The 12,309-nt window shown below is 45.2% G+C and overlaps 1 protein-coding gene across 3 annotated transcripts in view; it reads left to right on the plus strand.

Moving 5' to 3' along the window:
* The window catches only part of astn2 (astrotactin 2), a 615,168-nt gene that overhangs the window by 271,012 nt on the left and 331,847 nt on the right, over positions 1–12,309 (plus strand). For all 3 annotated transcript variants that reach the window (XM_062959683.1, XM_062959682.1, XM_062959684.1), the window contains exon 5: positions 2,361–2,468. In XM_062959683.1, the coding sequence (XP_062815753.1) occupies positions 2,361–2,468 (108 nt within the window). The remainder of the gene's footprint in view (positions 1–2,360; positions 2,469–12,309) is intronic.

The following is a 12,309-nucleotide window of genomic DNA, read 5'->3' on the forward strand; positions in this document are numbered from 1 at the left end:
GACATAGGTCTGTCTCCTTGGAAAAGGCGACGGAGTTTGTGACCGGCTGCCTCCAAATTGTCCTCGATTCCCCAAGTCTCCTTGAGGTGGTCCAAGAAGTGTTGCGCTGATCTTAGGTGTGGAGAGGCTTGGTCGAACAATGCCGTCGCCCAGTTGGCCGCTGGCCCGTCTAGAAGACTGTAAACCCACGCCACTTTGATGTCTTCTTGGGGAAACTCGGCAGCACGGGCCTCTAGATAAGCTTGACATTGGCGACGGAAAACATGAACCTTGGAAGCTTCTCCAGTAAACTTGGTTGGCAACGCCATGGCCGGAAGACGAATTCCGCGTTCCTTCAAACCCTTTATTTCTCCATCCTGTGCATTGAGCTTATCACGGATTCGGTCCACCTCATCCTTGTCGATGGTGTAGGTAATCGGCTGGCCGCTCGGCCCAGGTACGACTCCGGTAGACATTCTGGCCGAGGTTAATTGGTGCTTAGGGTGGCGGAGTCAAACTGTCACGACCCAGGCTGCAGAGCACCAATAACCATACACAGAGGCCAGAATCTATCTAATATCTTTATTAAGGAAATATATAAAGTTAATAAAAGCAAGTGTAGGAAATAGTTCAGAAGTAGACCTTTCAGGGAAGGTCAAAATTAGTCCAAAGAAACAATGTCCAATATGAAATATTAAGGTCCAAAGTTGTAATCCAATAACCGAAACACTCACTTTGCCAAGCAAAGTGAGGGGAGATGACAAGGTCCTTTAGTCCATGAAACTTGAGCGAGGCTAGGAAATAACTCGATACTTGAAACAAGGCTTGAACGTGGAACAAGGTAACTAAGAACAAGAACAAGGTCCGTGGAATAACTTGATAAAATCCGTGGAACAAGGCAAGGATTGATCCTGGGAAACAAGGCAAAGTCCGTAGATAAACAAAGGCTGGGAAGCAAGGCGAAGGCTGGATAGCAAGGCAAGGCTTGAGCAGGAGCGAGGCTTGAATCGGAGCGCGCTGTCCAGACACAACTCGCTCCGTAGGCTGACGAATTGACTCCGCGAAGTTACTACGCGGGTAAAACACCTAAATAGAGTCTAACTTTCCCGCCGAAGCAGTTCTCTGGGAATCAGAACCGAAAGCTAAACTCCGAGACCAGATGTGAGACTCCCCAAAGATTCTCACGAGAAGCAGTCTTAATTGGCCACATTCTTAGCTGCAATCCTCGCACTCCTGCGCGAAGCTGATTCCAAACTTCTCTGTTGTTTACAAAACTCCCGGCGCAAGAACACGGGAGAAGTAGGCTCTGGGCTTGTTTGACATACTTCTGGGAGACAACTTTCTTGCAGGTGCAAGGTTCCCAGATCTGCCTGGGAAAGATCTGGCTGAGAGGAATCCAGTTCAGACTGGGAAGGTAAAAAACCCAAGTTTTCATCTTCATCAGGAATTACAGTGTCCTGAGCAGGACTACAAGGCCCATGGGTCATCACACTCCCGCATAAAGTGTACCTAAATTTCCCTACTTGACAGATGCAACTGTTTTTCAGGACTGCATAGGTCAACAGCAAGCCGAGCTATTTAATGGTCGGGGGCTTAACCCTACCCGGGCTTTGAACTCATGACCTCTCGGTCAGTAGTGATTTATTGCAGCTGGTTACTAGCCAGCTGCGCCACAGGCCGGCCCTAGTTTCTGATACAGAACATATGCCATCCAGTAGTTACCATCTGCTCACCCACATAAAACCATATTTAATAATCTAGAGTTGATATGGTCTATCCAATGCATTTTTCTGAATCAGTACCCCAAATAATCCCAGGAACAGGGCTAAAAAACAATGACACCAAGGCACCCTGCTTCCACGCGCCAAATGGAATGGCTCCAATCGGGGAAGGAGGAGGAGGAGAAGCAGCAGTCAGGAGGTCTGTTGTTGTGCCTTTCATGGGTAGTCAGCCTCTCCTCTCCCAACATCCCTGTTGCCTTGACACTATAAGAAGGTTTCGTGAAACCAGTCGCTGTTGTTACAATGGTGTACTAACAGTGAGGCTGCGGACCATATTTTAGTTCTTGGTGGTCCTTGGACCACAGGTTGAGAACCACTTCTCTAGCTGGTATTGATTTCTTATTATAGGAAACCCTGACTAAACATCAGGGAAAATTTCCTGATGGTCAAAGCTATTTGACCGTGGAACAAACCCAATAGCTGATGAGATCTCCTTCCCTGACATTCGTCAAACCAAAATCAGTCTTGAATGGTTTCACTGTGGATTCTTGCCCCATCAGGGAGCCCCTTGGTGCTCCCTTCCAGCTCGACATTTCCCTGATTCTTTTTCTTCCCTTGCAAACCAACACTGATGCCTCCCTTGACTTTGCTTCTCTGTAGGTGGGATTGGCTTTGGCCGTGCCAAGGGCAACTCCGGCTCTGAAGCTGATGACGAGACTCAATTGACCTTCTACACTGAGCAGTACAGGAGTCGGCGACGTAGCAAAGGTAAGAATCGTGCAAACAATACATTTGAAGACATTGATTGAATAATCCTATTCCAAACCCAACCGCCCCTCCCACCACCACCACCACACACCCACGTTGTAATTATTCATGTGTCAAGCGTACCTTCCTCTTCCTTCCACCTAGTCAGATGTTGTCACTGATGATGCATGTAGGCTCTTCTTTGTCCTATTGAGGCCACAAAGATCTTGAACATCCATGGATTTTAGTTTCCATAGAGCAGTGGTTCCCAAACTTATTTGGCCTACCACCCACTTTCCAAAAAAAGTATTACTCAGTGCCCCTTGGAAAAGGGGCCGTGGCTTAGAGGGGTGGGCGTGGCTCCTGCTCAAGAGGGCGGGACTGAGCCTCTCCCCTAGTCCAAGATGCAGGGTTGGGAGGGGGAGGTGAGCGGAGCCACAAATGGGCAGCCAGGGCCGGTATGGGTGAGTTACGAGCTCTGAGTCATGCCTGAGCTCCTATCCCTGTCCTGTGGCGCCTGCCACGACAAAGGGGGTGGGGCTAGAGGAGTGGGAGGGGCCTCTTCCCAAGTGCCTCATGGGGCTGAACCTCTATATCCTGCCCCCATGTTCTAACAAGTGCCTCAGGGGAGGTATATAGAGGCTCAGCCCTGTCTCGCGCTCTTGGGAAGAGGCCCCGCCCCCACCCTTGCCCCGCCCTTTAGTCCTAAAAGACCTCTCAGGAGATATATAGAGTCTCAGCCCTGTCTCGTGTTCTTGGGAAGAGGCCCCGCCCCCACCCTTGCCCCGCCCTTTAGTCCTAAAAGACCTCTCAGGAGAGGTATAGATGCTCAGCCCTGTCTCAGGCTCCTGGAAGGAGGCCCCGCCTTGTTCCCTAGCTCCGCCCTCTGTGTCCCAACAAGCGCATCAGGAGAGGTATAGATGCTCAGCCCTGTCTCAGGTTCTTGGGAAGAAGCCACGCCCACTCCTCTAGCTCCGCCCCCTGTGTCCTCACAGGTGCCTCAGGTGCTCAGACCTGTCTCTGGCACTTGGGAAGAGGCCCCGCCCCTCCCCTGGCCCCGCCCCCGAGTCCTAATAGGTGCCATCACTGCCCACCCGGGGGCAGTAGCACCCACTTTGGGAATCACTGCCCTAGAGGGTTCTGGTACCAAACCCCAGTGGATGCCAGGGGCACATGTATTGTATTGAACTATGTGCCTGTCCTTCTACCTACTCATCTGTACATGCATGCAGAGAGAGAGAATGAGAGAAGGAACATTTTGCTGTTCTGAGAGACACTGGCTTTCCAACATGACCATATTTTCAGGAGAGCAACGCTATGTACCAATGTGGCTTAAGAAAAGCATGCTTTTTGGATCAAGAGACTTGGCACCTTGATTCCACATGGCATTAGTTTAGAGGATAATACAACTCTTGCCTCCAGCAACATCCTCTGATCCATGCGTATATCCTGGGAATTCTATAACTGCCATTGGATGCTGTTTATCTTTCCCATTCCAACAGAGATTACCGAGGAAGGCATACACCAAAACATTTGATGCTGAATGAATATAAATGCCTGTTTCAGATTCCATTTTTTCGAAAGCTATTTCAGTTGTATAGTATCCTTCTCAGATCCCGTTTCCACCTGACAACGTGTTGTTCAGCTGTTTTATTAAATGTGCACACAGGCATACGCATGCATTGCATTCACATACAAATGGAAGAATAACAAAAAAGCTCACAATAAAAGAAAAATGAAACCGCCAGCAGCAGTTAGTTAGTAGCTCTACGGCACATAAAACTGAAATTAAAATATATAACAAAGTCGATGAGTATTCTAGAAGCACGAGAAGCCATTCTTAAGAACTTTATGGGAAGAATATAGATCTAAACTATTTCATTTTAGTTTCAATATGGAGAGGCTGTATTATTTTCAAACTTAGTGGGAAGTTTTTATTATCTTCAATTGCTTTGTTTCTAAAAGCTTATTCAGGTGTCTGTGAATATGTCTCGGTGAGCACGGTTTTCTTTTCCATTTATGATGTGCGAGAAAATAGTTTTGCAAAGGAAGTGTGAAGAAATGATGAAGCTGCGGGAGAATCTTGACTCAGAAACAGTGTGCTGGTTGTACGAATATTTCTATGCATTGCCTCTCCTATTTCCTCAGATATTTATTTTATTTCGTGTCTATTTGACACGAAATAATATATATTTCCTTAGAAATAAGCAGAGGGTTTCCGAGACCATCCTAGAAAAGCTAGAGCTTTCTCTTTCAGATGTGAGAGCCATATCTACACTGATTTATATGTGTAGATATGCATTATATGTCAATGCAGACCAGGCCTTGGTTTCCACAAAAAAGTATCACAATATACTCACACTAAAGTTTTTGGAATGAAGTCTTCAGCTGGCACAACTTTATATTTGGAAGAGAATAATAAGCTCGAAGTATGTGTTCCATAAAATTTTAATGGGCTAATAGTCAGTATATGAACTGTCTGGATTTCGTGGGAAAGGTGTGTGAAATGTGCAGAAGGCTGTGAATGCCGGTGAGATATTTTAGACTCTTTCTTAATTGGTAAGAGTTGAGCAGAACTTAACTTTCATATTGCAAGTCTGCGATAATAGGTTCGGGATCCCCCCGGGGCTTGGTATGGTATTTAGCACCACCATTATCATTTATTTCCTGCTGGCCTTTATGTCTTCTCAAATACATAACTCATTCGAAGTAGGAGATAGGCTTGGGTCCGGATCAGTTTTGAACAGAAATGATTTGTAGTTTTTGGTGGGCCATTTTATATAATATCCGGAAACAGAATGGAGAGGAGGGAGATCAAAAGCCCAGAAAAACGGATTAAGAGAGACAGATTTCATCAAATCTGCAGAGGAAGGAGGTAAGTCTGCAATATACCTGATGCAGTGATGATGATGACGATGACGATAATAATAATAATAATGATAATGATAATCAGAAACTCCTCAAAGCACAGCAGACGAAAAATCAGTACAAGAAAACCGCACTACAAACTAGAGCTGACAGCTGGCACAACAAAACATTGTATGGAAAGTTCCTTGACAAAATTGAAGGAAAAGCTGATAAGGAGAAGACCTGGCTCTGGCTCACGAATGGGACCCTGAAGAAGGAGACAGAAGGCCTGATCCTTTCAGCCCAGGAGCAAGCCATCAGAACAAAGGCAATTAAGGCCAAGATCGAAAAATCAGCCTGTGCAAGGAAGCTGATGAAACCATTGATCATATCCTCAGTTGCTGTAAGAAAATCGCACAGACAGACTACAAACAGACACAACCATGTGGCCCAAATGATTCATTGGAACTTTTGCCTCAAGTACCACCTGCCAGCAGCAAAGAACTGGTGGGATCACAAACCTGCAAAAGTATTGGAAAATGAGCACGCAAAGATACTGTGGGACTTCCGAATCCAGACTGACAAAGTTCTGGAACACAACACACCAGACCTGTGATTTTGTGATACGAAATCCAGCATATCTATCTTGTTTGCTGTGTCATAATAAAATAATAATAACAATAATAATAATAATAATAATAATAATAATAATAATAATAATCGGCATCATCATCTTTATTTATAGTCCACTCTTATCTGCTGAAGGGGACTCAAAGCAGATTACGGGTACATATATGGCAAATATTCGATGCCCGTCATACAATAACCAAAACATGCAATAGCCAAAACATAAACAGTACATGTTTATGTACAATAGTACATAAACATACATTTTCCAATCTCCGGCATCTGGATGCAGTGTTCAACTCTGCCATGGGGCGATGCTGTTGCTCCATTCTTCCATGCCAAGGAGCTTTGTCGTTCATAGAGGCCTTCATTGGACTGTCAGCATGTTTTTTCGGGGGCACTTTTTCCTCCCCGCTAAAAGCAGTACTTATTTATTTACTCACAATTGCTGTTTTCAAACCGCAAGATAGACGAAGAGTAATTTTAAAAAAAGAATTGCTGAACCTTCTGGTCAACAGGATTTTTGTTCTGTGCTGTACCACATTCCCTGGCAGAAGCGGCGTCCTCCATTTCTTCTTGGAAAGTTCATACTCAGTATCGGTGTTAACTAGTCAAATACAAATACATAATTCGGGGAATGCAAACCATCTGGCTATTTGAACCATGCAAAATAACAAAACACGTTCTCCTCCTGCTTTGAAAGTGTTCATCCTGTTTAAGTGTGCAGTCCTTACTTTGAAAGTAGTTGCTCTACTCCGGAAACGTTGTTAATGTTGTTGCCACAAACTATGCTGAACTGGTTGAGACTCGATAAGATATTCATTGAAAATCTAGCGCAAAATGTGGAGCAAAAATCGTGTTACATAGTGTATTCCACAACCGTTAACTAGGCTGTGGCTTATGTGAGTTGGTGTTTGCAGAATTTGGAAGACACCGCATTGCCAAGAAATATCAATTTGCCACAGATGCAAAATATTCTGGTCATTGAGCATTGTCAAGGGTTGCATCCTTCTTTGTTTTCCCCTTGTATCTGGCCAAATAACTGTTTGCTTGACTGCAATTTGATTCTTCCCCTTTGTCTGAGCTGATGGTTGGTCTCTTGAGGGCTGCATTATTGCCTCGTAAACTAGCTCCGCCATCCCATTATAGCTTAATTAAGACCATGGGGATTTGGGTTCCTCTTGTCCAGAGATAAGTTTCATCTTCATCCCGAGATAAGGAGCTTCTTTTACAGTTCCGAGGCAATCCATTCCCCAGTATCTCTTGTCCTTCCCCTTAGTTTGTTATACGAGAGCAGAGAAGCAAGCATATGGGATCTCCAGTTCTTCTTCTGATTTGTAGAAATGTTTTATGTTTTATGACTAATTAAGAGCCTCTCAATTATCCGCCTTGGTGCTGCATCAGCTCCCACTTGCCTCTCCGTCTTCTTCTCTTTCGCAGGCATGTACAGCCTTCCGAAAGCTGTTCAAGAAATACGAGTCTGGGCTTTGATCTGCTTCTGTATTTTGTGTGTGAAACAAGGCCTTTTATAAGGGGAAATTAGGTATTCGGAATCTGTTACATACACAGAAGCTTGCCTTTGATCCCCTCCTGCCTCTGGGAGGCAACAGATACAGTTTCAAAAGAAAGCAAATGAAATTTGTAATAAAAAGAAAGAAAACAGGGAGAGGTAGGGTCCCCCAACCATTGCCCCCCCTTTCACCCAAATTTACACCAAGACTGTTGGAGCTGAATAAACACATCAAATGTGCACATCAAATCAATATATTTTATGGAAAAATTTGCTAAGGCTTTCTCCCCTTTCCTGTTAGTCTTTGGTCGTGCATTTAGGCACAGTTTGCCATCCCATCCAACTTTCCTCAGTTGCCATCATTGACTTTTTAACCCAACATAACACTGAAACAATGTTTGATCCTTTAACCCAACACAACACTCAATGTGGGTGGATTGAAAGAGCATTCAGTGTTACTTTGATCATTATATTTGGCACAATCCTTACACACAAACATCAACAAGACAGCTTTTGTCCAGTATCTTGTGCACAAGATAGCAGTAATAAAAAAATGCCAACATACATCAAGAGAACCAAAATCCACAGCAGAACTTCAAACATAAATCCATAAACAAAAAAACAGAAACTTTTCCAAGGTAAACCCTTCAAGGAAACAAAGGCATGGATCAGAGCAGGAAACTTGAGAAGACTTGAATCATGAACTTGAGAGCAGAGACAAGAGCCATCTCATATGGCAACATTGTCTCCTCTGCGAGGTGTGAAGCCAACACCAACTGTCCAAGTAACCAAGAGATCATGTTGGACACACCTGGTCTTCAAGGTTTTATTACAGATTCTCTGAGAATGCCTGATTTGTCTATTTTTCACTCCCTCCATTCTCAGGCCTAATCTGGCTTCTCAGGAAAACTCCCCATAGGCCGAAGACCTATGTCTCAAGAGAACTGGAACTTTCACTTTCCCCGGATGCCTGGGAATACAAAATATCAACCTCAACTGTCTGCAATTCTGTCCTAACATTGACAGACTCCTCATTTTGAAACCCAGCAAACCCTTCGTCCTCTGAAATGTCAGAAAAATCCTCTGCCACTTGCTGAGCTACAACACATTCTATAACAAGACTGTAACTAAGGGGCCATCTACACTGCCATGTTATGCAGTTTCAAACTGAATTATATGATAAGTGTAGGACCTTTCTACACAGGCATAAATTGAATTGAGGTCCAACATGTTGCCCATCCTTTCCATAAGGATCGTCTCTTCCTTTCTTGGATTGATTTATTGTTTGTTTGGAATTGTATCTCACTGTTTGCCCCAATGGAACTCAGAGTGGCTTACAATGTGAACTGAAACAGAACCTATTCATTTATTTACAGCATTTATATTCCGCCCTTCTCACCCCGAAGGGGTCACATTACACATATAGGCAAACATTCAATGCCTTTAAACATAGAACAAAGACAAGACAAACATAGGTTCCGAGCGGGCCTTGAACTCATGACCTCCTGGTCAGAGTGATTCATTGCAGTGATTCATTGCAGCTGCTCTCCAGCCTGTGCCACAGCCCGAGCCCCTAGAAACCTTATATCCAATAAGCACACTACTGTTAAGACATTAAGAATTAAAGCATTTAAAATGCATCCAATGTGTCCAACTTAGAACACATCAATCAATTCCTGGTCAGCCATGACTGAGCCTTTGAGTCTCCTTTAACAGGGATCAAGCAGAATATATAGATCAACATGATCATAATCATCATCATCGGGCACCTCAGTATAGGAATCAGTTAAACCCTTGTGCTGAGAGAACTGCTGACTTGAAGGTTGGGTTGCTAACCTGAATGTTGCCGGTTCAAATCTGGAGAGTGTGGATGAGCTCCCTCTGTCAGCTCCAGCTCCCCATGCAGGGACATGAGAGAAGCCTCCCACAAGGATGGTAAAACATCAAACATCCAGGAAAACCCTGGGCAACGTTCTTGCAGATGGCCAATTCTTGTACACCAGAAGTTTCTCAAGTCACTCCTGTAACACCCCTAGGCAGCGCGAACACTGGAAACCAACACGGAGGCCAATAAACAATCTACTATCTTTATTAAAGCAATAAAAGTATTAAACAAAAATAAGCAGAGTATATAGTCAAGCAGTTGACCTTTTAGGAAAGATCAAAAATAGTCCAATAGAATGAAGTTACTTATCCAGTATTAGAGTCTAAAGTCTTTAATCCAAATAACCGAAACACACTCAAACTCTTTGGAAGTTTGAGTGGGGGAAAGAACAAGATTTCACAGGAAGGTTCTTGAAGTAAAGTCCAGAACAAGGATTCAAGGCAAGGCAAGGTATTCGATGGATCTGAAACACAGTCCAAACTTGGCAAGGAGTGGAACGCAACTCCCAGACTTCTCGTGAGTAAACGCGCCGGTGGGCCATTTGGAAGCTCAGGAACAAGAGACAATGTTCTTTAGTTAATAGTCACGTTGACACCACGACAGGGAAACTCTGCACAGAACTTTTATTGAAGTTCAAGAGCTCCTCCCAAGCAGGTGTTTGACTCCCCAAATCTTCCCAGAGAACGGATCTGTTTCAACATCGCACCAGATGCCTGCCTCCCCAAAACTTCCCAAGAGAACCGACTTAGCCACAATCGCCTCTCTCCGCTAATCTCACACTTCTCCTTAAAATCTGTCTTTGGGAGCGATCTGTTTTGAGAAAAGCCCTTCTATCAAACACCAAACTTTCCGGAGAACCAGGCTCTGTTTCAAGGGCATTCCTAATTGGCTCTGGCACGGAAATGTCAACAGGATACATCTGGAAAGGGACGGGATCTTGCTGAGGTGGAAGAAAGCCCAAATCCTCTTCAGTTTGATCTATGGCTGCGGGGTCATGGGCCAAAGGTGTCTGAGACATCACAATTCCTGACACAAAACATTATCGTCATCGTAATCATCATCGTCTAGGAGCATGGTGGGATGGAGATAAATCCTCTCCTGTAGATTGTAACGCATAGGCAGGCTTGTAAGGGAAGATACTGGCTTTCATGTTGTCTGCGACTGAGCCTTAGAAGGCTTTGTACTTCAAAACCAGCATTTTGAATCAGACCTGCAGCTAGTGAAGCTGCTTTAGCAAGGCAATTACATGCTCCCTTTAAGTAAAATATACTTGCCTTGCCAGATTTTCGGGAGGGCTTGATCGCGCAACGTTTCTAAAAGCATCAGACATTCCTACGTGTCTTATTTCCCAGCCCTCTACAGAAGCGGCCCAGCCTTCCTTGGCCAAATGAAGATAACTGCTCCTGGTTACCCAAGCTCTCTCGCCTGCCTTAGCAATTACAGCCCTGCCTTGATGGAACAGCCTCTTTAACTTCCCCCCCGGACTGTGATAGAGATAACAACATTTACATCTGTTCCCGGAGGCTCGGGCCTTATTTATTTATTTTTTTATTGTATCTGATACAGACTTACCAAAGTAATTGAGTGTTTGAGAGTGGAGAATTATCTCCCCGGCTTGCTTCTTATCTTGACAGCAAAGCAACACTTCTAATTTAATTTTGTTCCGAGCATGCTGGTAACAAATTTTACTAATCGTTCCACTTCTGCCTACCGCATGGTAACACAACTGTATTTCTCCCCCCTCAAGGCAATAAAGTACAAGTCTGTATTCAAGGTGGCAGACAAGGGAGCTGCTGTTATGCCAGGGAACTCAACAAGTGAGCTAAGCTAAATGTCTACAAAGAGATGCCAGCAAACTGTCTTCTATTTATTTATTTATTTATTTATTTATTTACAGTATTTATATTCCGCCCTTCTTTCTCACCCTGAAGGGGACTCAGGGCGGATTACAATGAACACATATATGGCAAACATTCAGTGCCAACAGACAAACAACATACATTAGACAGACTCAGAGGCATTTTAAAACATTTTTCCAGCTTCACGATTCCGGCCACAGGGGGAACTGTTGCTTCACCGTCCAGTAGTGGCTGTACTTCCTCATTCTAGAGTTGCGAACCTCAGAAGGTAGCAAGGTGATGGGTATCATCTAACACAGTGGTTCCCAAACTTATTTGGCCTGCCTCCCCCTTTCCAGAAAAAATATGACTCAGCGTCCCCTGGAAAGGGGGCGTGGCTTAGAGGGGTGAGCGTGGCTTCTGCTCAAGAGGGCGGGGCTGAGCCTCTCCCCTTGTCCAAGATCCAGGGCTGGGAGGGGGAGGTGGGCAGGGCCACAAATGGGCGGTCAGGACTGGGATGGGTGGAGTTACGAGCTCTGAGGCAGGGCTGAGCTTCTATCCCAGGACACAGGGGGCAGGGCTAGAGGAGGGTGTGGAGCAGTATGGAAGAGCTCACCACCATCTCTTGGAAACCAGCTCACCATTCTACCCGATTGCATTTTATATTCCTCACCCCTGTGTTCTAACAAGTGCCTCGGGAGGTATACAGAGGCTCAGCCCAGTCTCGCACTCTTGGGAAGAGGCCCCGCCCCCACCCCTAGCCCCACCCTTTAGTCCTAAAAGGCCTCTCAGGAGAGGTATAGAGGCTCAGCCCTGTCTTGCGCTCTTGGGAAGAGGCCCCACCCCCACCCTTCACCCCTCCCTTTAGTCCTAAAAGGCCTCTCAGGAGAAATATAGAGACTCAGCCCTGTCTCGGGCTCTTGGAAGGAGGCCCCACCCCCATCCCTAGCTCCGCCCTCTGTGTCCCAACAAGTGACTCAGGAGAGGTATAGATTCTCAGCCCTATCTCGGGCTCTTGGGAAGAAGCCACGTCCACTCCTCTAGCTCCGCCCCCGTGTCCTAATACGTGCCATCACTCTTGGGATCGCTCCAGCGCCCACTTTGGGAATCACTGATCTAACCTTTCTGTTAGATGTGCGGAACAATCCTGTAGAG

The sequence above is a fragment of the Anolis carolinensis genome, unplaced genomic scaffold, assembly GCF_035594765.1.
Source record: "Anolis carolinensis isolate JA03-04 unplaced genomic scaffold, rAnoCar3.1.pri scaffold_7, whole genome shotgun sequence".
Taxonomy (NCBI): Eukaryota; Metazoa; Chordata; class Lepidosauria; order Squamata; family Dactyloidae; genus Anolis; species Anolis carolinensis.